The 27,077-nt window shown below is 40.3% G+C and overlaps 2 protein-coding genes across 3 annotated transcripts in view; one reads left to right on the top strand and one right to left on the bottom strand.

Moving 5' to 3' along the window:
- Positions 1-132: 132 nt before the first annotated feature.
- si:dkey-85n7.8 (COX8 domain-containing protein) lies at positions 133-4,868 on the bottom strand. 2 transcript variants are annotated; one of them, XR_008573403.1, is made up of 3 exons: positions 4,700-4,868; positions 2,230-4,599; positions 133-353 (listed from the first exon to the last, which is right to left on the bottom strand). XR_008573403.1 is itself a non-coding variant. In XM_054796153.1 (3 exons), the coding sequence occupies exons 2-3, from the start codon at positions 2,312-2,314 to the stop codon at positions 246-248; spliced, it is 225 nt and encodes a 74-aa protein (XP_054652128.1). In that variant the 5' UTR covers positions 2,315-4,599; positions 4,700-4,868; the 3' UTR covers positions 133-245. The 2 variants fall into 2 exon arrangements, 1 of the variants encoding a protein (XP_054652128.1); XM_054796153.1 differs by having other exon boundaries at positions 2,198-4,599.
- btbd7 (BTB (POZ) domain containing 7) overlaps positions 4,248-27,077 on the top strand; it is a 34,486-nt gene continuing 11,656 nt past the window's right edge. The window contains exons 1-3 of the mRNA XM_054796150.1: positions 4,248-4,602; positions 15,531-15,768; positions 21,468-22,604. Coding sequence (XP_054652125.1) covers positions 15,687-15,768; positions 21,468-22,604 — 1,219 coding nt within the window. The 5' untranslated portion in view covers positions 4,248-4,602; positions 15,531-15,686. The remainder of the gene's footprint in view (positions 4,603-15,530; positions 15,769-21,467; positions 22,605-27,077) is intronic.

Below are 27,077 nucleotides of genomic sequence, written 5' to 3'. Positions count from 1 at the left end.
TAATTAACTTTTTTTTTATTGAGCACCTAAAAATGGAGATGCTCCAGATTAAATGACCGGAATTCCTAAATTGTGCCTAAATGCCATATTTTTGCAAAACCTTTTCAATCAAAGCTGAATGTCACACTTCAATCACATCTTAAATATTTTATTTCAATGCCATTGCGGTGGTTTATAAAGGCAAAATGACAAAATACACTGTCATTGTCCAAATGCTTGTGGACCTGACTGAAAGGAGTTAGCAGTCAGCGTTGTGCAGGTGCTCTTTGTTGGTAGTCTGGAATATGGTGCAAGATCCACCCAGCGGGGGCCAGGAGCGTCACAGCAAACACACACATGGCGAAGACAGATTGCTATGAAAAAAGACAGTGAAGAAGCCAATATTAATTCTTCATTTATAGGAAATTAGAGTCCAGGCAATGACTTCTGATGACTATGGTTCATCAAGTGATATTCCCACATTTATACTTCCCATCCCAACCGTGCATATTTGTCTTTAAATCACACCATTTCAGTATACGGTGAAGCCTCACGCACTCACAATTCAGGAGTCACACCGGTAAATTTGTGTATCTATGGTAAAAAAAAAAAAAATTTTTAAATGTGTTCTTTCTCCGAAAATACATTGTTTTTTTCCACAGAAACACATCTCGTTCACCCTAAGTCGGTAATAATTTATAAATATGTGATGATACAGGTACAATGTACAGTGTACACAAAATTATAAAAAAAAAAAAAACACACACACACAATTTTTGCGTGTTTATTTATTTATGCTTCACTGATAATGTTATTTCATCAAGTGATGAGATTTTGCACTTTGTTCAGCGGTTCTTGAATGCACCATAGTTGCTGTGAGATGCAAAAGTAAAACTTATATATAACTTCTACACTCTGACTCTGATTCCATCAATTCATTGATAACCATAGATTAGCATTTGTTCGTGTTGAGTATGGTGAGGGTTCCGGAAATTAATCTAATCTAATAAGTACCTGTACAACAGACCCTCTAATTGCAAATGTTGATCCGAAATCGGAGGAAAACATCAGCATCAAGATAGCAGGAGGGTTTGGAGGAGGGGGTAGTGAGCCGTGTGTCAAAAATAGATATTTTTTATGGGCGTATCAATTACTCCTGGATTTTTGCCATTGGATGGTGGCCCTGGTATGGAACCCTCGGGCAAAAAGCGGGGATCTACTGTATTGCTAACATGGGCTAGACTTGTGCAGATCCCTGAGGACAGATTACCACATTTATTGTGGCGTAAACAAGTGGCCGTTCTGTTTCACTTCCATCATAGGATCCCTTAGCCTCAAACTGACTTATGGATAAGAAATGAATAAAACATGTCCCCTACTCTGCGAGCTAGCTGGGGAGCACATTTCGCTTGACTTGCTTCCACCAGGGACCATAAAGTGCACTGACTGACTTTTAATTGTGTTGTCTTGTGTGTGAGCTTTAAGTTTGTTTACCTCCTAATTAAAGGTCCCCTATTATAAAAAAAAAAAGACTTTTTAATTATGTTATATCAGTAACAGCTTGTTCACTTCAAACCTGAGAAAAATCTAACATCTTGCTCACTTGATTGCTCTGTGGGTTTTCATGACGTCATGAAGGAAAACCCTCCTTGCTCATGGACATGATACTGCCTCTGATGATTCCCCCCCCCCCCATGTATACTTGCACCACTTCTTTAAAAAAGCAGGCTTCACTCCACATCTTAAAATAAAGCCTGAAGGTCTGTCAACTATCCATCAGCCGGTATTTTTTAAGGTTTATCAATCTGTTCTTCATCAGCAAATAGACTAACCTAGCATGATATTGCTGTTAAAACGTGACTATAATGTTAGCACTTTAGCTCCCATAGCTATGGTAGTTTTGCAAACTTTTGGGTCCTCCCTCACTCCTTAATGTTACGTTGTTGCATAAGATATATGGCAGCTATTGCATTGGAGAATACATAGATACAGTGTATATGTAAACAGTGCCAATGCTTCTCGAAGCCACATACTCACGATAAACACAGCTCATTAGCATTAAAGCTACAGGTGCACAATGCACGCTGTACCTAGTCGGGCTTACTAAAAGCACTTAGCACATTAGCACACTTAGTGAGACCTCTGAGACTTATTTAAAATGGTTGAAAAACAGTATAATATGCACAGTATCTACTCAAACAACAATAAAGAGTCCTACCACTGTCCCGATCTTGTCTTTAGGTGGCTTACTGTGAATGATAGGCCTGTGATCTTGCTGGAATGCTTTCATCAGTGTAGAACTGCTCACTGAGCGTGCCTTTAGAATGGAGAACATCCTTCTGCTAGGCTCAGGTCACTCTCCTCTACTGGGACAAAGTGTTTCTCTTGACATTCCTTCTCATTTCCCGTGAGATACTTCTATGTAATTCCCAAAGCCTCGTCCTGGGAGGAGTCAGTTCCATGGCCATGTGTAAATAAATATACTGAGCAATTTCTCATCAAGACAAGAAGAGGAGGCAGGATGTAACATGATAAGAATAAATAAACGATAAGGTCAGAAACATCTTTATTTACTAAAAAGCAAGTAGTTGACTAAATATCTACTTTGATATAATAGCTTGTAATTATTGCCGCCGCAGAGAAGCCACCATTTTGCATACTTTTGTTATGATAGATACAGACAATTATAGCTAATTGTGGTAGCTAAACTTAGCCAAATCGCTGTCATTAGTTGACAACAAACAAAATTAATATGCATGTGTGTGTTATGTAAGGCGTAGCTTACAAGCTCAGAGCAAGAAGAGAGCAAAAATATAAAGTAAAGTCAAAAGTTAGCACCCTCTAGGCAGCTTGCAAACAGTCCCTTTAACTCAGTTCTCAGTTATTTTCTGTCATGCCCCCCTTGGGGACAGAAATGTTTTCAGGCCCTCCCCAAATTTAACATACCATTGAGAAACTGATAATATCTATTTATTTATCTGTCCTGTACAACCTGAACTCAAAATTGAAACCAGGAAAATGCAACAAAATGGAGAGCTGTGAAGCATACAAGCATATTCAAGAGTCTAACTGCATGTTGATTATGATAAATTTGTACATGTTGGCAGTTATGCACCTAACATTGAAAGTACTGCCTCCCTCTTGCGTCCTCCCTCCACCAGGGGGGCCCGCCCCACTATTTGAGAAGCACTGCTTTCACTCATACTTGCTTCCTTAACAAGCACATCATTTTGAAATACTTACATTTTGGTCAGAAGTTTACATACACCCATTATGGGCATGAATGTCTTATTAATTTTGGGCCCTTAATGATTTATCTTAACAGTTCTTTTTACACAAAGTACAACTTCGACTAGGTGCACAAATCTGAATTTATGGTGGATTGTCTCGAATTTACACAGGGTCAGAACTGTACGTAGTCTCAAGTATACAGTACACATACATTCACCTACATCTTTTAATGAGTGGCGATTGACTGCAGCTGATTGACTTCTTTTTGGCAAGGTCTGGAAAAAGGCCAACAGTGTCACCCCCAGATGAAAGGAAAATGTTTTGGATGTTCAGGAGCAACCCAGGAATCACCAAGGTTCAAGCATTGGGAGTCAAAATAATGAACACGATAAAGATCTCTCTGTTGTATGTTTTTGTCGCGCTCACTCGGATGTCAGGGGAACTACAGTACATGTCAATAAATGACTTGACAACAAAAATACTTTTTATAAAAAATATATTAATTTTTAAAAATACAAAAATATTCTAAAACTGGATATATAAATCTGCATGCAATTATACGGTATTACTGTTGTTGTTTTTTTTCCAATGATAAGATACATTTTGTTCTCACACTAACAATTAATCCAAATAAATAAAGAAAAATTTTGGTATTACAAGTATTACAAAGTGAAAGTTTACTTTAACAGCATAATTACCATTTTATCGAGCAATATGCGCTAGAGGGCGCGCGCGTTCCTTTATATTTGCGCAACCTGCGCGAGCACTGACTGCCTACTGGCCAGTCACTCGTCAACGTTCATGCGTGTGTCAAGATGGCCAAAATATAGGAAGTAAAGTGAGTTACAAGACAATAAAAGGAAACGGTGTCGAGTAAACGTCCCTTCTCCGATTGTTTACATATTTTCCAAAACCTCGAATTTGATTTGAAGCTGATTCAATAAGAGACGTGTTTTTTACGTCTCCCAGACAATAGCCATACATGTGGTTTTATTTTGAAACACAAACCAGGAAGCTATAGTTGATGTTATGGTCTTGCTTGAAAAGGGCAGCGATTGGGCCATAACAACCACCCAAGAAGGCGTTGAGCTACTCCAGAGAAAATACCATGCAAAAAAAATTGAGAACAAAACCATCCCAGATCAATTATTAGTCGCGGTTAATATAGGCGCTGGACCAAAAAGTCGTTGCAAGTGGAAGAGTAGTGCACACTGGAGATGAAATGCGGACGCTGACGTCGAGTCGTGTGTAACGAGCAGAGTTGGAAAAAGAAGGTGTTGAGCTGCATTTTTTCTCTCTCCCCCCTCAGCCAGGGACAACTTGTGTCGGAGTGCTGCCTTTAGTAAGAGGCGAAGATACGGATATCACCCACGACGACGACCATCCACTCTGGTAAAAAATAAATAATACTATTTATGTTGTAATTGTTACACGGCGCGGTGCTTTACAGTACATTTGTGAGGAGTGAAGTACCTAGGTACTAGCTTACCTTTAGCCTCTTCATCGAGAAAATGCTACTAATTACACGGCTGCAGTCCATGGTAGTCCTCTCGTTGTGTGCATTTTCCAATTGTACTACAGTTTTTACCAAGCTGGGGACTCCAGCTGTATGGTTTTGCCACCAAAGCACTTTTTAAGCGAGGATTCCGCTGAGAAGACATAGCCCCCCCCCTTCCTCCTCCTTCCTCCTCCTCCTCACGGTAGCCCAGCGTTGACGTTAAGCTAACAAAGCCACAGCCAACCATTCGTTTTAGCAGACTTATTTTGTCTTTTGGTGCTTAATTCCTTAGAAATATGTTCATTTCCACTTTGTGGATCGGTCTACGCGTTGCTATGTTAACAACATAACAGTATAGCTTGTCGTATTACTGTATTTCTGTACTGCTGATAACAGTTTATTGCTTTATGATACTAGTATATTTCACAGCTGAAGAAACTTCACTGTCTGGTCGTCTAAACATCTTTGGGAATTATTTTTTTGCGTTGCTGTCATCTGTGGAAATCTGTGCAAACATAGTGTTAATCCCGTGTGACTCTTCTCAACATTCAGCATGCTGTCATGCACTGGAGTGCAAGCTGTGTGTATACCTTATTATTGAGTGAAGGTGCGCCTAAATGACATGTCGGCGTCAAGGTTCTCTGTATGGCCAGGTGAAGCATTTGTGTCAGCGGTTTTAGGGCCATATAATGACGTGTAATTATTGGAATTACATGTTCAGAAGTCCGTGACTAGCATTAAAAGCCTGTGTTGCTTGCAACCAAGTATATACTTGTCCGATTGCATTTAAAGTGCTCATGACACCACAAAAGTTTGAAAAAAACAATAACAAAATGAAAGTACTCACTTAATTAAATATTTTGTCATACTGCTGTCATAGATAAAGAAACAAGTATGAAACACAAGTGAAATGATTTTGCCCCCACCTCAGCGAGTTTTCTGAAGCGACGCCATCTTTGCTTTGACGTCTCGACCAGAAGACGTTCTGATATCCAGATTCAAACACATGCATGTAACATTCATTGATATTGTGCTGTGATGACTATGATACAGCACATACAAAATTGGCCACACGTATGTTTTTTGACTGTCAGAAAGTGACACTGACAGCTCTATGCACACTGGAAAATAAAAGCCAATGAGCAGCAATCGCTGCTTATTCAGCCCTGTAATGAAACCCCATACTATTATTCTAAAATTCGTAGAATAGATCTAGTAAAAAAAAAAAAAGGATTTACTTACTGAAACTGACAGATCGACTGCAAGATAGGCTAGAAAGACGAGTGACAGCAATCCATGTTTTGCTAGCAATTCACGTCGAGAACACCTACAGGTGACACGGGCAACCAGGTGCATACACAGCCATGAATGCACGTGAAGAAAGACATGTTCATAACAATAATAACATTCACTAATATTGTGTTGTGAGGAGTATGATGCAGTGTGTTTTACTAGCAGTGACAACTACTGACAGCTATCAGCTAGCTCTATGCACACTGTACAGAGCTGAAAACGAGTGACGACAGTTTTTTGGCATGAAGAATTTGGCATGAAAACCCATATTATTATTCTAAGAGTTGTAGTGACACTGCAATTAGAGACGACCCTTTGGATTTATTGTTGCACGCTACAACAGATAGCAAATTGACTGCCTAGCTAGCGCCTCAGTTAAGAATCAGACCGTATACCGCATAGAATAAAGCGGACCATAAGAGCTGTGATTGGTCCACTTTTACGAATGCCTTCTCTGATTTTGCATCAGCATTTGCAATAAAAATGACTGTTGTTAGCCATCAATTAGTTCCAGCTAGGGCCGCACGGTGGCCTAGTGGTTAGCATGTTGGCCACACGGTCAGGAGATCGGGAAGATTCGTACCATAGGTATGAATGTGACTGTGAATGTTTGTATGTGCACTGCGATTGGCTGGCGACCAGTCCAGGGTGTACCCCGCCTCTCGCCAAAAGTCAGCTGGGATAGGCTCTAGCATACCCCCGCGACCCTAGTGAGGCCAACGGCATAGAAAATGAATGGATAGTTCCGGCTACAATAACGCTGTCTGTCTCTCTTTTGTCATCGTTGTTAAAAGCGGCGAAGGAAGCTAACCAGTCGACCAGTGACATGGTTGCTCATGAGCTGATTCACTGCAAATCAGCGCCCCTATCATTATGGTGGAGAATTGCATGGCAGATGCTTAACCCCAGCACAGAACTTTGATGGGATCACAACGGCGTCAGAAGCAATGGTGTAGTGACTAAACAGAAGCATACATTTTACGGTGTATTGGCACTGGTCCATTCACTTATCACGTTTGAGTAGTGTGATCGCTCTGATCCATGCTCAATTTTGGTATGCTTCCCATCCTTTGGCACGATTGGAAGAGGTGGGTCTGGCCACAGTCGGTCTGCATTTGCACGCGTACATGGTAGTCGGGACTGTAATGTTCCTCACCAGTTCTTCATGGTAATTGACACAATTTATAGAATAAATAAATAGTAAAACCACCAAGTCAAAACCCATGGCACTAAAATAAATAATAAAATAAATAAGGACACTTCATTAATCCGAACGCTCCAGTTATTCTGACAGGGCTGCAATCTATTTGTGGCTATGTGTTTTGTGTGTGTGTGTGTGTGTGTGTATGTGTGGGCATTTTCATGGACTCTATGGGAGACAAGTGAGCAAAAAACATGAAAAGCAAGACAAATATATACAGGTATGTGTTGCTTTTCATTGTGTGTTTGGGGGGGGGGGGGGGGGGAGCAGCAGCACCGGCTGCTCATTTAGAGGAGCGAGGCTTTCATGTTAGTCTACAAAAGAAAAGTGTTGAATAAGAAGAAGAAGCTCCTAGATTTGTTGCGATTCGCTTTTCTGAACAACAGAATCTAGAGTGGTCTGAATACTCGCTAAATATAGCGACAAGTAACGTTGAATTGGAAACACTGATCCGTCCTGTCTTCTTATTCTCTGGCAGACTAGGTGCATATGAGGTGTGGTAAGTAGCAGAATTACAATGCCATCTACTATTCGGAGTTGGACTTTACTTTTCCTGCTGTTTTGTGCAATGGGAAACATGTTGGTAGATGTAACCTTCCAATTATTAAAAGATAATGGATGTAAATTAATCTGTCTGTATGTTTATTTTAATTGTGGATCGTTGCTAATATGCTTTGTTTTAGTAGGACACAGTGAGTAAAAAGAAATTATATATTTAAAAAAATTATGCATGAAAAACTGACAAACTATTGATCACAAAAAAAGATGCATCGATAATAATTTTATCATCGCATCGTAGGCCCCTGAATCGTAATCGAATCGTGAGGTGGCCAGAGATTTCCACCCCTAATAGAAATGATCCGAACGGCTTGAAATAAGAAATCATCCATAAAGTTGAGTGAAAGTGATGGCACAGGAAAACGGACTATAGCACGAATGCTCAGTATGAGCGCAGGCCAGAGGCAGCCAAGTCCAGCACGGTACGAATGGGCTAGTGTGAGTACGCCCCTAGAGTGAGTGTGTCATTCATAATGTTTGCAACCTAATCTTTCCTAGTACACAAAGCAACGCATAGAGCATAGCAGAATATCATGAGTTGGTACTACAAGTGTGTAAGGAAATCAGCTGACACAATTCTCATGTGTAGCACACCATAGTGTTGCTTGACCCTGTATACTCCACAGGCTGCCCACTATGAGTCATCGTTCTGGGCACATCACATTTGTTTCTCTTGCATGTCTGTGTGTGTGTGTGTGTGTGTGTGTGTGTGTGTGTGTGTTTATTCTAGCCAGTTCTAATTCCTGCCGTTTCCTGTAGCTCTTATGACAACGGAGCCTGCCATCAGTCAGATGGCCCAATTCGCTGTTACACTGACTGACCTGATTGGCAAATACAGCCCAGAAATGCGTAATCTGCTATGCCTCTGAATTAAATGTCTCCAACTATGATTTCATACTAAGTGTTCCATTGTTAGGGAAGGGCTTGGTTGAATTTATTGATTTCAGTTGTTTTTATTGTATCTTATTAGATTTTTTTTTATGTTTTGTACACTATCGTGTGGCCTTTTGATACTAATATCACTAATATGGGACAATCACAGAATTTGATCAGTTTAGTTAAGGATCAGTTAATCTATCATTGTTATTGTTATTAGTTAGAAGTTTGGCTTTCATTTTTCTTTTTTTGTCTTTTTTTGCTGTGGAATGTGTCTAGACATCAATACCATAGAGGTCACGGTGACAAAGTGGTGGTTTGTGCTTACTGCTGCTTGCAGCTTATTATGATTCTTTTAGGGTGCCTATGATTATATCAAGTGTCAAACGGTCTATAAGCTCTCGAAAAATAAGCTTGGTTGGTATCTATTTATAACACTCTTGCAGGGCTTTACAATACGGCAGCTATGGTATCTCACAAGAACAGAAAAATGCGGAGTAGGGCCTAGTGGTTAGCATATTGGCCACAAGGAGATCGGGAAAATCTGGGTTCGAATCTCCGTTGGGTACTCCGGTTTCCTCCCACATTCCAAAAACATGCATGTTAGGTTAATTGGCGACTCTAAATTGTCCATAGGTATGAATGTGAGTGTGCATGGTTGTTTGCACCCCCGCCTCTCGTTCGAAGCATACCCGCAACCCTAGCGAGGATAAGCAGAATAGAAGATGGATGGGCTTGGCTGAGTGGAACAACAAATGAGGCCATCCAATCCAATTCGGAGTTCAACCAAAGTTGTGAAAAATACACTCCAGAATACCTCAGCAATGCTTGCAAGACTCCAGCTTAGTGACCATTTAAATGATTAACTTTTACAGGTGTGTACCAGTGATGGCGAAGATGCAAAATATGAAAACCACCGTAAAACTGTAAATAGACTTTACTTTGATGCAGCGGTAGCGTAGCAACCAACCAACGTCAGCAGATTGTGTGCGACTTTAGAGCATCACTATATGCCTCAATTTTGCAGTGATGCACTTTGAGATGTAAATAAATGCTTGACATACAACTCTCCTATGCCACATTTTTCCAGATGTGGCTCTCCCACTGATTGGGACTAATCTGTAAACACTTCCAGGCATACATATTTTTAAAAAGTGGTTTCTCTAACAGATCGCCTACTGCTATCTTTGTTTTTGTTCTTTTGGCAGCAACTCATTTGCTGTGCAACAATACACCACCTCAAAATAACCTTTCAAAACAGCCAGTTTTAGGTGGGAGGCTTGCACTTTAATTAAATCTGCAGGAAAGGCACAACAGCCACAGAGTGGATTTGTTATCTGCAGCTGGGCAGATTTTTCATCAGTTTAATTTTTGAGTAAACAATGTTCACAAACGTACAGACTTCTGTAGGAATGTCCCTCTGCACATTTTTTGGCTTCCGATCCGATCCAATTTTTTTTTATATAGTCTTGTCGATCCGGTCCAATCCTTTACCAGTCTTTGTTTGTTTGTTTGTTTGTTTGTTTTTTTAATAATAATACAATTTTGTTACAAACAAACCTCTGTGAGTCAGGTCCCTAATCCAATAAAATATCAAATAAAAGATACAATTTAACAAAATGGGCATGCAAAATACTGGTAGGACTAATCATTTGACATGGTTATAGATCAATTTGTCGTGTGATTTAGAAATAAGATTTTTTTTTTAACAAACTCTCTTAGGGCTCTGTGAAATCCATTTTATTTTTTCCCAAATTACGTTTTCTCCATTTAAATTTTTTAGAATTCGTTTTACCTTTTCCACTTGTTTTACCAGCATAGAGTGTGAATATAGGTTAGTGACACAGATGTCGCAGATGTAATTCCAATCGCGTTATTAATGTAAGATGTTTTAATGACACCCTTATTTTGTTTACACAATTAGACAAATGTGACAAAGAGCGCTCTTATTTTGAAGGCCGGAATGTGTTTTTGTGTGTGTGTGTGTGTGTGTGTGTGTGTGTATATGTGTTGAGAATGGCAATTGACGGTTAATACTCACTGGGTGCAAGATAAACGTGCCTCTCGTCTTTTTTCACTCGGGACCTGCAATTCCAACAGTCGTCAATGGGCAATGCAAAATGGTCCTAACATTAAAGCAGTAACAACACGGTGAAAATATACTCATCCAGCCTGAGTCGCGCACACGCACGCACACAGCTGCACTAGCTAAACTAAGCGAACCCCGGTAGCTTCCATTCACGCTCTGTAACAGAGGAGTTTCCAAGGTTTTTCACCGGCGTTTCGACATGTTTAGTAGTGTTTGTAAGGTCCCTATTATCAACCAGCGGTTAGAGCGGCACTTCCAGTGCAAGCTCCCTACACCATGACACAGCAGTCCGGGCACAGTGAGAGGGTAACATGAAACTAACTTCACCACGGTACACCGTGGACATGTCTACATGGTGGTGTTGCGTTTTGTTCTTCTTGCGGGTGGCACGTGTCGAATGGCAACCAGCTTTGAGCTGCAGTACTGCACCTACCATGTTGGAGTGTTGCTCAGAGTTACGAATGTCTTGCGGCAACCGGATCGGGCCGATCTCGTGGCGGAAGCCGATATTGTCCGATCTTCACAAATACAACGGATCAGCAGCTGATCCCGATCCTGAAGATCGGATCGGGACATTCCTAGACTTCTGTGTTATACAGTCAAACAGTTCATAAATGGTTTGCTAAGAATTGAAGAAAGGAAAGATTCTCCATTCTGGGATGCTTGTCAAGCTCTAATTTTTTTAAATATTTCATACATTTTTCCCATAGTATATATTTCCTAATTTAAAAACCCATTCCAAAGTCAAACAGTTGCTGTCATAAACTCTTAATTACACATTGAACATGTACTTTGCATAAAGACTAAATGCAACTCACTGTGTGGTGTACTGTACATTCCATTCTTCTTTTTTTTTTATGATCTACTTTTTGTAGACTTGACGATATTGTTCTGAGGAGCCACGACAGAGTAACATGTACTGACGGAATGGCCCACGATGTGGTTAATGTGCATAAGAGATCAAGCTGACACTGTGCTATGCTCCTTTAAATGTGGGTATACTGTATGGTTTCTTCCAACTAACTGTCACGGAGTCCCATTATTCTCAGCAGCCAGGACGGAGACATTTGTCCTCCTTTCATTACTATGCTAAGGCTATAGCAGTAATTTCAATTTCTAGTCAGCATATTTCTCTTCTTCATCATCACAGGTAATGTTCTGTGGTGGTGTCATAAAAGAGTATGAAAAGCGAGAGTGAATTTGCAGACTGAGCTGAAATCTCATGAAATTTTCCCATCATGCACAATTGTAGTTTTATTGTAGTACAATTTTTATGCAGTTTAATTCCTAATTGTGAAAAATACACCTTTTTGTACAATCTGATCTTTTAAAACACCATTGGTAACACATGCTAGCCGGTGGAGGTATTCTTATATTTTTTTACCTTTTGAAGCACTCTGGTGGAGCTCCCTCTGGTGGTCAGGCGCCCGACAGCGGGCAGCCTTCGGCCAATGGTCGTCTCTGCTTGCAGTGATGCTTTGTGGGTAGTAGTTAAAATAGCTTTTGTTTGTTTTTTTTTTTAAATAATTTATTATTTTCATGTTAGTATATTTATGTTATGTTGTCGTGAGTTACAATGTAACTTGTGATCAGCTTCTGCCAAAGAAAGAGCTACCGTTTGCTCACTGACTCGTGAGCAGCATATAATTTACATGATTAGTGGTAGTTTTCAAGTATAGGAGATGTCACAAGCTTGGGAAAACCGCTGTATAAGCTGCCAGATTCAAAGTTGAAGAAAAAAGTAGTGCCTTTTATACACCGGAAATTATGGTATTTGTAGTGTAGATACCTACCTCGGACATTTTCCTCTTGCATGGTCTGAAGATCCACATACATTATTGCTAAAGTGACCTGACTGTCATTTTCACCTCATCACCGCTATCTGTACTAGGCATTTGTGTTTGGAATTGGACCATTCTGTTGCAGAATGGTCTTTATCACTGCAAGTGGCTCGTTTTTATTGAAAAGACCCAGATGACTGCAGAAAGGCGAACACCTAGAAAGGTTGCATATGTCCATGTGTGTATAAAGAGATGTGTGGAGGGGGGCAGGGAGTGTCTGCTGTCGTCTCTCATTAGGAACGTGGAGTCCAGCTCTGCCTCCCCCCTCTTGTCTTGCTCTCAGTCATAGCTCAGCACAGCAACAAGACTGTTCCAGGCTTTAATGTGTCTTAATTCTCAGTTTAATAGAAAGTGTCAGGGGGATGCTTTTTGTTTAATGGTGTGAGCCAAGTCCCTCTGAAGAGCAGTGGCTGTGCTCAACTGTGCTCTTAACATTTCTGCTGCACCACAGCGGAAATTCAATTTGGTTCACTCATTTCTGGGAGTTAAAGCTGGCAGTGTTGAATATTTTTCAGTTGTTGGTTGCTTTCTCCTCCTTTGAGAACCAACCCCCTCCCACCCTCTTTGGTAAACAAGACTGCATATAAATATATATCTCACGGGCTTCCTCTCCTCTCCTACATATTCAAATCCAGTTTCTAATTTTGTCCAAATGAATTCCCTGTGAAGATATTTAAAGCAGCCTAATGAAATAAAGATCAACCAATGTTTTTGTTGGAGACTTCCAGTGTTGAATATTCTGAAATAAGAAAGCTGTGAGCACCGGGTGGCTTGCTGCTCCGCAGGCAACGACACAATCAGGGTTTCCCCGAGGATTTTTTTTAAGCTGTGGTGGTGGGCTGCATGGGAGAGCGGACTGCCGCCGCTGTCGTGCCGCTGCTGCGTCTGCAATTTTTTCTGTTATGACCAATAACAGCTTTTGTGACTTCTTTATTTATTTATTTATTAACTTATATAACTTTTTTCAACAACCAGCGGAACATGAACCCAGAACATTGCAAAACTGTTAATTTAATGGCAACGTTGCTGAGAGCACTTAAACTGAGACTTTAAAATGTCGAGCCCCCTTTTGTTATCTGACCTATTTAGTCAAATAGTACCATGTGACTAGTACAAAATTTTGTTCTATTTGGCGCAAACCTAAATTTAATTTGATGCCCGTTTTTGAGTAATATGAACACATGAGACATGAATTGTTGAATAATATATAAAATATATTATTATACTAAATATATTTTTAAGTTCAAAATAACACAACTACCATAAATTACGGTGTATAAGCCACACTGCTACATAAGCCGGACCCACTAAATTTAGAGGAAAAAACAGATTTGTTAATATATAAGCTGCACCGGTGCATAAGCCGCATGTGTCCACATCATAAAATGACGTGAGGACCAGGCAGCTCTTTATTTGACAGGAGCCAATCATGAGCTATGAAAAAATGACAAGCTTTTCAACCCATTGGAAATTGCAGGAGATCATTACTCAATACAACAGTCTGACTCACGTTTTCATCTTACAAACATTAAACTAATCACACAGCAAGTTAACACCCAAAAGGTAACTAAGAAATATACCTTACATGTACCAATACGAGTTTAAAATAAAAACAGCATTAAACAACATTTACCCATAATGCATTATTGCCAGAAGAGCATTTCATTGGAGGACAAGCAACATAGATGGATGGCGCTGCATTGCGAGGGAGGTTGACATCATTGTAGTGCCCCAATGAATGTGTTGCTCAGACGCAATGCCTTATGGGAATACTTGTTGGGTTTTTTTTTTTCATTTTAAACTTGGTATTGGCACATGTTTGTATATTTCTGAGGTGTAATTTTGGAGTGTTAAATTGCTATATGATGAATTTAGTGTTGTCAGTAAGATGACACAGTGAAACACTGTTATGTTGTTATACTGTTATGTATGATGACCTCCTGTGTTGACAAGCTTGTTGCCGGTGCACTGATAGGTTGTGAAAGAGCGACTCTTTCCTCACTGGCTCGCGAGCGACACAGTATTTAAACAATGAGTAGTAGTTCTGAAGTAAAGGAGGTGTCACAAGATTAGAATTTAGCCATAAATTAGCAGCACCACTGTACAAGCCGCTGGCTTCAAAAAAATGTACCAGCTTATACACCGGAATGCAACAAAAGAAAATAACAATTAAAATATTTTTGTTCTACAAATCTGTCAACAGTATAAATTCCGAGTTAAGTGTTATCAGAGCACAATTGTATCCAACTTCCAGCACTATTAAGTCACTGTTGATATAGTCCACTGCTGATGGGGATGTCATACAACTTCATGTCAAAAAATCCAAACTATCCCTTTTGATATTGATGAGAAAAAAAGTGATTGTCATCCAACCCTAATGTACTGAAAGAAGAATTAATGGTGTCATTTCCAGTTATGTTTGTCCTACTTGTACATAGTTAAATGTCTACTGTTGCTAAATGTGATGACATGATTAGAAGGGAATGTTTGTCTTAAGATAATGCAGTTACTGGCACCCAATAACCAGAAGACACCACATATATGCAGAAATAATAAAAAGTGGGTTTTTTGTTTGTCTTAACCACACGTTTCTGTTGTTTTCTCGCTTGACTCGGAAAACCCGCCAAGTGTCTGCTTTTCATTTGCTGTTGACCCCCATAGCTAGAGGATTCAACACTTACAGTGAGGCCCATCACGCCTTTTAAAAAAGCCTTTGTTATTTTTAGTGTTAAAATAAATCAATGCGGCTGAAAGGGTGTGCTAGATTATATTAAACATCCCTTTGTTCAGGCCCCCAAACCACTGATGACTATCCCTGTTTGTTATCTGTTTAAACTGTCAGCTCATTATGTCGTTATTCCCATAACATTACTGTTTAAACTCAATCATCATCGTGGGTTCAAGCATCTCTTCATTATTCACTGCTGCCTCCTTTTCTCTCCTCTCTCATCTTCCTTCCCCCAGACGTTCCAGGCATGGCAGGCAGGACCCGGGGCTGTGGGAACACTTCAGATGGTCCGTGGCAGACACGCAACTGATGAGTGAGCGGAGCGCAGTCGCCTGAGCAGAATGACTCAGCAAGCGGGGAGACCCCCACGTAGCAAGTGAAGAGACGTGAGGATGGGTGCCAATGGATCCAGCTATCCACACTCATGCTCCCCACGCATAGGGGCCAATGCACAGACGCAGCAGACCTTTATTGGTTTGTATTAAATCACTCTTCTTATTCACATATGTCCTGATCTGTCATACAGCTTTAAATGTTGGACTAAATCTGTTACTATGTTGGTATACTTTTTATTAATTGTACATATTATATAACATATAGTCATATTTTTTAGGGATGAGTGAATCTTTTAAAACTACTTCGAATATGAATTATATTTTTGGGGGTTTATCTCTTTAAAACTTAATAATTTCCATAATATACATTTCAATTAGTATTTGATTCTTATTATTCTTACTCTTCTTAATCTTTTTTTTTTTTTACTTCTTGTTTTATTATTATTATTATTATTATTATTTTATTATTTTATTATTCCAAGGGCCTAAGATGAGTCAATGATTGATTTTCATGCATTGCATATTTCTACAGTGTTAGATTTAAAACTAAAATTCACACTCAAAGTCCTCATGACAAACAACTGTCAAAATATTATCCATAAATATTTATTCTCACTTGAACTCTCAGGAGTCCACAACCCCGTATCTGACGTTTATGCCGGCCCAGTATGATGATGCAGCAACAGAGACTCTCCATTTCAACCTGTGTCAAAAGTGCAGACTTCACACTGTTTACCAGTCTTTAAATGGTGTAAATTGGTCAAGTAAAATCAGGCTTATGTTCCATGATTTTATCATTGTGTTGTTATTTCTTATTTATATGTGCTTTCCATACAGGCAATGAAATAGGACACCAACTTCCTAGTGGTGGTAAAAAAGCGTTTCATCAATAATTATATTTTTACTGTTTAAAGGCTAGTATGTTTATATAACTCCACTGTTTTTTAAGCAAAACAAGCCATTTTTTCATAGATACACACCATGCCAAACATCATTGGAGAAACATACTTATCGTTTCAGTATGTGTCATGTATGTGTTGTTTGTTGCAAGCGGCGACCCGTCCCACTGTGTTCGACAGTCCTTGAACGCACCATTGTGCGTGTGCTAACTTCCTCCCACACTGCACAGCACTACTATACTGTATTTTTACTGTTTTTCTTTCACCTCATATATGGTCTGAAATGCTGATACTGTGTGGGAATGCATAAAGTTTTGATGACGTTATTGAGTACTAATGTGCATATTTGTTGGTGCACAACCTCAAGTTAATTTATACTAGCACACCGCCGTTTGCCACACACATCAGAGATGTAATAATCTTCTCTCTGGAAAAACAAACTCCAGCCTTGCACTGGTGAATGGTGGGTCTGTATGCATTTTGTGCTTTTAATTTGATTTTGTTACTGTCTTAGTTTTACTCAATACATAATAAATAAGACACATTAGCTTGCTATAATGTTGACCCCCAGCCCACACCCACGAGCCGGTCCATGGGTCAAAAAAGGTTGCGGACCGCTGCCCTAAGGGACACATTTACTCTAACACTGCTCGAGCAGGAGTTTTATTTACATCTTAAATGGCTTATTTACTCTTTTTTTCCTACTATATTGGGTAATACGATGCATTTAATGCCGCCATTACAATATGTCCAGGAAAAAAAAGAAACTGCTAACGTGTGAGTCTGTTATATTTTATTTATGTCTAATATGTCTTATTTTCTCTGATTATAGCTACAATATTGGGTTATACAAATGTAAAGGTGACTATATGGGTGTTATTTCATGTATTGAGGGCTCTAATAATGTTAAAATGTTGTATTTAGAAGACCATAAACAGGTTTTCTATGCCATAACTACAAAAATATTCCCTTTATGAATATTGAATCCTACTTCGTGGAAATTCACATATGGCGGTTGGGTCTGGAACTAATGAACAGCGATAAATGACGGATGACTGTACATTAAATGCTCATTAAATATTAACATTAAATATGATGATACGTTGACTCCAAGAATGAGTCTCTTCATGACTGTGCAGCACATATTCTGTCTTCCACTTATTGATAACTTTGCCATATTATACTGAAAAGCCAGGACAGAAGTGCGTGCACCAACTTTGGCGCTATGCAACGGCTGCATCGCAATAACTTCCATTTCTGCTTCTGCGGTCATGATTGTGCTTTTCCTCTTTTGCAAAATAACCTTGTGGAGTTAGAGATTTTAGATGCATAGTAAAAGATAAAAGTTTTTTTTAAGTTTTTGTATGACTTTTTAGACTGGGAAATTTTGGTATAACCTTTAGGGCAGGGGTCACCAACGTGGTGCCCGCGGGTACCAGGTAGCCCCCACGACCACATGAGGTGCCCGCAAGCCTGCTTTTCATTCAGGTTTTCAGTCAATAATGAAAGAACAGTAGAAAGAAATGCATTCTGAAATACAAAATGTGAGTTGTGGACACCAGCATTTTGTTCATGTTCTGGTAAAACAAGCATATTCGCTTTGTTTGGGTTTAAAATAAGCTCTGAAAATAAATGTTACAAAAATGAGTAGCTCTTGGCCATTTTCATTTGGTAAAAGTAGCTCTCACAAGGAAAAACGTTGGTGACCCCTGCTTTAGGGCATTCATTCCACTGTATTTTTTAACAACTGTATCTTTTAACAGTTGACACATTTTAATGATTGCATTCAATCACTATTTACCTCACTTTTAAAACGCCTCAATGTCTCTTTTAAATAATTCAGCATTGCTACTACCACACCTGCCTCGAACCACATACTGTATGTAAACTGAGTCTGCTTTGAGACAAAGACCATTGTTATGCACACCTGTTATTCCACCTCCAACCGTTATTAAAGATTACCCAAGCTGCTGAAACATCCTCATAGCCACTAGCGGTTTAACTAAGCAAGATTCCATTTTAGGCATTTTTATTACTTTCTTCGTTTTTGAAATTCAACCATGTATAATTAAGACAAAGTAAAGACAAATTAAAGGATGTGAGGTATACTTTGACAATTCCTCTCTTGTTTGTTGGTTAAACGTGCTAAAATCAAACCAATGTAAGTGAAGGTATGCTAAGCATTTTATATTTAAAGAAAAAAAAGGGCACAAAGGACATACAGCCCACCTCCGCAAACATTTGATCAACATTTTCAATAAAAGTGACTGTAGTAACACTTGATTAGTTCCAGCCCTTCTCTCTTTAGTTACCATTGTTTGCTTGAGGCGAAAGAAGCTAACAAGCTAAATAGCCAACGAGAGTTGAGGTTGATGTCACGTCATGTGGTCAAACCCAACAAAGAGCTGTAAGAGTAGGGCTTTTGGCGGACCCGGGCCGCTTGCGGCACACTGTTTGTTTTTTATTTCCCCATGGCACATTGTACAAATAAAATACTGTAAAAACAAAAAGCACCAGCAATGGAAAAATAGAGCAAAACTAGATTTGGGTATTGTTTAGATCTTATCTGATACCGATGCCATATCAGCAGTTTTGAAACATTGTGAGTTCAAAGTACACAGGTATGCACCAGTCCACATTTTTTCACTTCTGTGCCAATACCGATACTATTTCAACTCTATTTGCTTTAATATTAGAATAATCATTATTGATTTTATATGCGGGTCTAATAAACTCCTCTCTACAGGGAAGTATGACATTTACAAATTGGAGTTGTCAATCGCTTAAAATATTTAATCACATTTTGTCCATAGTTAACTCGCAATTAAGTGCAGAGACGTTTTTGTTTGTAATAAGTAGGGATGTAAATTTCTTTGTGGTAAACGATGCAATATGCATATAGATACATTCAAGATGCGATTAAAAAACGATACAATTTAAAAAAAAAAACCAATATATTTTAAACGCTTTGATACAATTCCATACAGTGTACAAACGTTACGTTTTGATTCGAAACAATTCAGCGGTTACATTTGATGTAGACCTTAATTACACATTATAAAATAAAGAAGCCAATTCTATGAAAGTAGTATTCTAACAGTATTTTCAAATGTGTAAAAGAGCACATCATATCCCCAAACATGCTGTAAGGCAGGGGTCCACCGTTGGAACCATTCAGGCTAAGAAAAAAAAGACTTAGAATAAAGACAAATAACAAATTTGTAAAGAAGTACATCAAATTTTATGTAAAGGGATATCATTTTGGGTATTAAAAAAATAATATAGAGTTAGAAATGCGAGCAGCGACTTGTCCCACTTTCTTTGGCGGTCCTTGAACGCACCATCTGACTTTCTCCCACGCTGCAGACTACTATACTGTATTTTTCACGTTTTTCTTTCACCTCATATTTGGTCGCAAATGCTGATATTGTGTGGAAATGCATAAAGGTAAGATTTGATGACCTTATTGAGTGCATATTAGTGCGCTGCACCTTTTTTCTAAAAAAAAAAAACAAAACAAAAAACAAAAAAAAACTCCCAAGTTCGTACTGGTGTATGGTTGGTCTGTATTCATTTAGTTGGTTTAATTTGATGTTGTCCCTGTCTTAGTTTTACACAATACATCATAAATAATTCTAATTATATTGTTGTACATACGCTTTGGTGATGTGTTGAAAATCTTTCCCGGTGACTATCTTGCGTGCAGCTAATGCTATTTATATCCATTCTCATCTTCAGTCATGGTCACATTGACACAAGCCCCCAAATAGACACGAAGTACCACTCCAGCAGTACTCCAGTACTTTCTCACTTCTCTCTGGCAATTGACGTACTTGCACATACACTAATGCAGAGAACCGACCGACAGTTTGGAGTCATTGTGTTGCTATACATTCAATAATAGCTAATGTTAGTAGGTTAAACTTTGCCAAAAATGTATAATCATCAGCTGACAACAAAAATAATGAATGCGCAAGCATGTGTTGCGAGGGGTGTGGCTTGCAATGTCCGAGCACACAGAGGGCAGGATATGCTTGTAGCAGACGTGTAATAACGCAGTGATCAAATCCCCTTTGCATCGCTCAGCCAAGCCTCCTCCTACTGAGGTTCACCTAAGGAAACCTTGTGTACAACTCCAGAGAGTTGCTCACTTGAGCTCGCCTGAGATACAGATGATTCACGGCATCGCAATTATTACTATTTGGGTCACACTGATGGATGTTAAGGGGAGAAAATCTCCTTGGCAGAGCTTCGTCAGACATATAAGTCCCCTCTCATGCCAAAGATAACCGCTATTAGTATAATTGATGCAGCCTTAGTGCTCAAATGGACTGATAATTTGTAGAGGTCTGCAAATCAGAGAAATGCACTCAATAATGTGTTTGGGGTTTTTTTTGTATCAATGAGTCAGGTTAAAGTTTGTTCCGCAACACAACGAAGTGAAGAGATTTTGTGTTTTTCTGTTGAACATGGTCCACTGCGGCTTTGGTAGCTGGATCAGGGTGGTGTGTTTGAGGCACAAATGTGGTGACATTACAGATGTGCCAGAGGCAGACTGTCTCTCTAACTTGAGAGAAAAGATGGTGTTTGAAATGTCATGTTTTTCTAGCCTTTTTTTACACTGAGATACCACAAAATTACCACATTAAAGCCGTAACAGAGGATCTGGCATTTATCGGCCTTTGTGTTTTACACCAAACACAGCAAAGTGGAACATTGCGACTGTGTGTTCCTTCAAACAGCAATACAGCAACTGGTAATTGGATAAATAGATACTTTAAAAAATATAAAATACTTTTTTTTTTTTTTTGGAATAGCAAACAATTGCTAATTCAAGTGTCCCTGCTTATTTTTGGTGGCTAAAAGAAATTACACTTTAAAAAAGGCAGTGCATGGCTGGAAGATTTAGAATTTGCATTTGCTTGTGTGTTCCTTCTAGGGACCTCGTCCTACTCTCAGCAGGGATACGCCTGGGAGTCTAAGCTGTACAGCCTGGAGCATGGCCATGAGCGGCCTGCCGACAGGAAGAAAAAGAGCCTCGGCCTGGCAACCCTCAAAAGGCGCTTCATCAAACGAAGAAAGTCCAGCCGCTCAGCAGATCACGCCCGTCAGATGCGCGAGTTGCTCTCCGGCTGGGACGTCCGAGACACAAATGCCCTGGTGGAGGAATACGAGGGCACGGCTGCCCTCAAGGAACTGAGCTTCCAGGCCAGCCTGGCACGGGCCGAGGCACCCAGTTTGCCCCGGGACCTAGCCGCCCTTTATCAGCACAAGTACTGCACTGACGTGGACCTCATCTTCCACGGTACTTGCTTCCCAGCGCACAGGGCCATTCTGGCTGTGCGCTGCCCATTCTTCAAAACTCTGCTGTCCTCATCCCCCACCTATGGCGCGGAGGTCCACATGGACATTGACACAGCCGGCATTGATGTGCCCATGTTCTCCGCCCTGCTACACTACTTGTACACAGGAGAGTTTGGGGTGAGCAGCGCTGAGGATTCCCGGCTGCAGAATGTGGACGTACTGGTGCAACTCAGCGAGGAGTTTGGAACGCCCAACTCCCTGGAAGCAGATATGAAGGGCTTGTTTGATTACGAATGCTACTATGATGCCCTTTTGAGTTTCTCCTCAGACTTTGAGATGGTCGAGAGTTTCAGTGAGAGAGGGACTGTGGCTCCCACTGTGGTCTCAGGAGGCGGCGGAGCTCCAGGAACCCCTGATGAGGACCTTCGAGCTCATAAGGCTATCCTGTCTGCACGCTCCCCTTTCTTTAGAAACCTTTTACAAAGGCGCATTCGAACTGGAGAGGAAATGACAGAGCGTACGCTGCAGACACCGACTCGCATTGTCCTGGATGAGTCCATCATCCCACGAAAGTACGTGCAAGTGATTCTCCACTGCATGTACACAGATGTAGTCGAGCTGGGACTGGTTCTGCGAGGCAGCCCTTCTGCAGGCAGCCTTGGGGAGGTACAAGCCCTGGTGTCTGGGGGTCGGGGTGCCAGCACGCGCACAGAAGAGGCCATGGAGCTCTACCACATTGCTTTATTCCTGGAGTTCAGCATGCTGGCACAAGGTAAGTGATTATGACTCACATTAACAGCACACTTGCGTACAAATCAATAATGCGTAATTATGTCATTACCTGTTCTCATTCATTTTAGTCCTTTGGCTTGCATTGCTATACAGTACTGGCCTCTTAAGGATGTTTGGTTTTGAACTCTCTGGCCTGCTTTTGTCTGTATCCCAAACACACATTCATTTAGGGCTTTTCTCACTCTTAAGTAAATGTTCCACCTTTTAAAGGCAGATTAATCATATGTAAAAATATTCCAAATATGACTTGTGCTGCCCAGACTGTACAGCTTTGCGGCAAGTCAGAGGTGTTAAAGCTACAGTACAGCTGTTTGGAATGGAGTAATAATGTAGGTTGCAAATATTTGGGGCTGATCCGGAGGGGTCAGAAAAATCTGCGGATCGATGTGTACAGTTTGTGGCAAATGGTCACACCAAATACTGACTGGTTTTCTGCCAAACCTCCAACTTTATGTGGATGGGGAATTTTGCACCCTGGAGATACAGTAGGAAGATATACATTTTTGTAAAATATTTTGTTTGTGTTCTAGTGATCTACTACTGTATATATGCAAATCAGTCCCCAATACAGTATTTGTCTCAACTCCTTGGCAGCTTCCTCCGCTCATTCACAGAGAAGTCATTTGAGGTGATTCTGGCATCACTTATTCAAGTATTATTTCAACTAGTGCCACAAATATCACAAATTGGTATTACAGTAGTAGTACAGCTATCACACATTGTCTACATGACACTGGGCTGTTTCATCTTGAGAATGGTAGTCAAATGCATCTTTTTAAGAAGCTGGAAGGACAATGTAGCATCTTACATAATGGACTCCACGAGCTAAATTATGCCTGTGAAAAGTATTTTAGGAAGCATCGCGTTAGTTCATATGCTCAGACTGACAAGTTGTGAACCCATCAGCACTTTAAAGGGCTGTGTGATGGTCTGATGTAAACAATCACGCACAGTCAGCTGATCAGACACCATCTCACACCCGGGAGCTGTTGCTGTCATTCTGACAGCTTAGCTGGTGAGCAGGCAAATGGTGCCACCCCCCACACCTCCCCTAACCCACTCCCTCAATTCAACAACCCCCTGTGAGAGGGTATTTTTATCCCCCTCTCCACCTTCAACCACTGAGTTGTGCAGCACTAATCAGTTCCCATGAAACCTCAGTGAGGAATGTGGCGAGATAGTTGAGGTTCACCCGATGTCATCTTGTCCAAGATCTCATCCTTGCCTGCACTGCAGCTTCCTGTTATTCCCATTTTCAAATCACATTTTCATAGTAGCCCTGCATACCACTAGGTGTCAATTAAAATTTTTATGCTGTCTGTGGCTTTACTGCTAAATGAATCGTGGCAGCTGACTTTCAAACTCTTGCTACAGCTGTCGTCTTTAGATTCAGTGTTAGGATTGTAACATTGCAGAGCAGCAGCCTGGAATTGACTGTATTCACGTTTACTGTTGATGGAACACATTTTTGTCCGAGTCATGTGTCTGGCTGAAAGGCAATGCATATCATTGTCACTGCACCTTTTTCTTTTCCATTTTTTCCTAGTCACGACTTCTCCTGAATTGCTGCATGCTGAAAAGATTTAACGTATACTCGCACTAGGCTGTTCGAACCATGCCGGACTTAGGCGTAATTCCCCTTCCTTCTACTGGGCCACCACTGCCCTGCGCTGACACTGCGCAATCATGCTTCAACCCTTTTGCTTGTTTCCTGACTTTTAAAAAGCTATTTATAGGAGCCATTTATGCTTTGTTTTGCTGCAGTTTATTTGTTTTTTTGGTACTGGTGTTTGTTTACATTTTGAATTATATTTCATTTCATCGTGTCACTTCTCTATTTGACTCGGGGAGCAAGTAAGTCAATAGGCTACCGTTCAGTTACCACACAGAGTTTTATAAAGGTTTAGAGTCGAATATACAAACCAGATATCTTGAAAAAAATAGCTCAATGTGATAGAGTGGATGCATACATTCTTAAAAAGAAAGACTTCTCAGAAGATTTAAACTATTTCCCTGACATCACCGAAGTCAACTTTTCCAACGATCTGGTGGCCCGCACCCAACCTCAGCAGCAATGGCACGCTGCGAGAGGCCTTGCTTATGCAGCTCGACAATCCGACCACGTTCAAAAAGAGAAAGCTTCTTAGCTTTAGCCATCAGGAGGGCATGACAGTGTGAATGTCTGACAGAAAATTTACATTTTGAGCAGATTTTATAGCCTGTGGTCTTTAAAAATTTGATCAGCTGATAAACAGCCTATTCCAGTTTAATTGTTGTTTTCAATAAATTACTTTTTCAAAATGCTTTTTGTCTCACTACCCCTTCTTATTTTTGCACTGGATTAAAGCGATTTAACGCATCTGGAAGCACTTTGGCTTTCATGTAGTTGAAGGTAAAGATGAGCTGTACAAGAGCCAGACAATACGCAAGCTTTGTCATACAAGCTCAACCACATAAAACGTTTCCATCTGAACCAGGAGGAAAAATGGCCCACTGGAGTGGCTACCAACCAGAGAACCATCGAGCAGGTGATAACAAAAAGGCAAAGCGAACCACAAAATCGATCGCAACTTTTATTGTGAAGGATTTGTGGCCGTATTTGGTTGTTGAGAATCAGGGCTTTCGTGCTTTGTTGCGCAAACCCATCGCAACGTTATTTCACTGACACTGCAATTGTGAATAAGGGCAGCCTAGTTTTTTTGGTTATTCATAATATACTGACGTCTGCAAGCATTATCCTTGTATGAGAGCCGCCGGTACAGAAACCTATATTTCTGTATGAAAGCTGTGTTTGACTTTGCTAAACAGCAAAAATATTATTTTGTCAGAGATTCTGTGCTCAGGATTTTAGTTTTAATTCAGAAGTCCATTATTTGTGAATAATAGCAGATTTTTTTTATGTTGGCTACTCAGAATATGCTGACGTTTCTTAATTTTATACATGCTGCTGCTGGTGCACTTTACTTTTCCTGCTGGTTCTGTGCAATGGGAAATATGTTATTTACCTATATTTACAAATTATTAAAAGATAATGGAAGTCAATTCATCTGTTTCATGTTTATTTTAATTATGGATCATTACAAATATGTTTGTTTTAGTAGAACACAGTGAGTAAAAATAAATTATATATAAAAAGAATATGCATGAAAAAACTGAAACTATTGATAATCCTTTTATCATCGCATAGCAGGCCTCTGAATCGTAATCGCATAGAATCGTGAGGTGGCCAGAGATTCCCACCCCTAGTTGTCATATTATACAAGTTTGAATATAGTGCAGCTGGCCGTGGAGATGTGCTGATTTAGCCTCTTTTTTTTTTTTTTTTTTTTTTTTTCTCCGCCAAAAGATGTCATAATGACAAATATCAGGCCGGCTGGTTCGCATAAAATCAAATTTGGGCTCTTGGACCAGACTGTAGCAGCTGAAGGTTTCAGTGGTCACCAGGTCTCTTCAGGAGCCAGCAAAGAGGTTTATTTCAGGATCTGGACAAGGAGAATATCCTCTCATCCGTCACACTGTCACCACCATCCCGCACTACTCAATGCTGCCTGTGTGAGAGCCATGGAGGTGTTTCTGTAGCAGCTGGGCTCCGTCATCTGTCTTTATTTATCCTCCAGACGCGGATCCCTTTACGAGTGCCATTCCACCCAGCTATCAACCAATATTAAAAGCCTTATTAATTTTTCAAGTGCCCTGCAGAGAGGGCCAGTGTGGTTTCACCACTTGCAAATGTGTGGTACCTCTCTTCGGTTTGCGCTCGCTGACCGTCTAAGCCTTGCACTTGTGGTTGCAGCCTGCTTCATTTAAAGTGGCATTGCTCACACTTGATTTACATCCACAGGCAAGATTTTGTCCAGCAGAGTCACTGAATTGTTGCCCTGCTGCTGCTGTGTAAGGCGCTACCAACTGTAGAAAAATTCATATATAGATATAATGTTGATTCTAATTGTCCGAATAAAAGTGCTGTCTTTGTAGATGGGATGCTGCTGTGAATGCCAATGGGCTAATGCAGAGCAAAGCCGTTGGCTGGGTGTGTTTACTTTTGTGCATGTGTGGCTGCTTTACAGCAAGTGGAGGCTAATGATGCACATAGCTGGAGAAGACAGACGGCACAGAGAAGACTGTCAAACACTGCGACACAGCTGGCGGGAAACTAGTCATTTAGTTTAGTTCTCTAACCAACTCAAAGGGAAAGCTTCAATTCTTTTTGTTTTGCTTTTCTCAATTTTTCTGGATTTCCCCCCTCCTCTTTAGGCTGAATCCCAATTCTACCCCTTCGCCCTTCCCCTTCGTCTTACCTCTTTCCCTACCCATTAAAACATCGGGCCAAGGGGAAGAAGCCACTAAGAAATGGAACACCACTTGATTCTTATTACGTCATCACCCTTCACTGCTTGCTGCCTGTGACATAGGCTGATAAGATAAATTGTTCATATTATGTTTCCTACCATAA

The sequence above is a fragment of the Dunckerocampus dactyliophorus genome, chromosome 13 (genome assembly GCF_027744805.1).
Source record: "Dunckerocampus dactyliophorus isolate RoL2022-P2 chromosome 13, RoL_Ddac_1.1, whole genome shotgun sequence".
Taxonomy (NCBI): domain Eukaryota; kingdom Metazoa; phylum Chordata; class Actinopteri; order Syngnathiformes; family Syngnathidae; genus Dunckerocampus; species Dunckerocampus dactyliophorus.
Note: the sequence above shows the minus strand (reverse complement) of the source record. Positions and strands in the feature narration are given on the sequence as shown.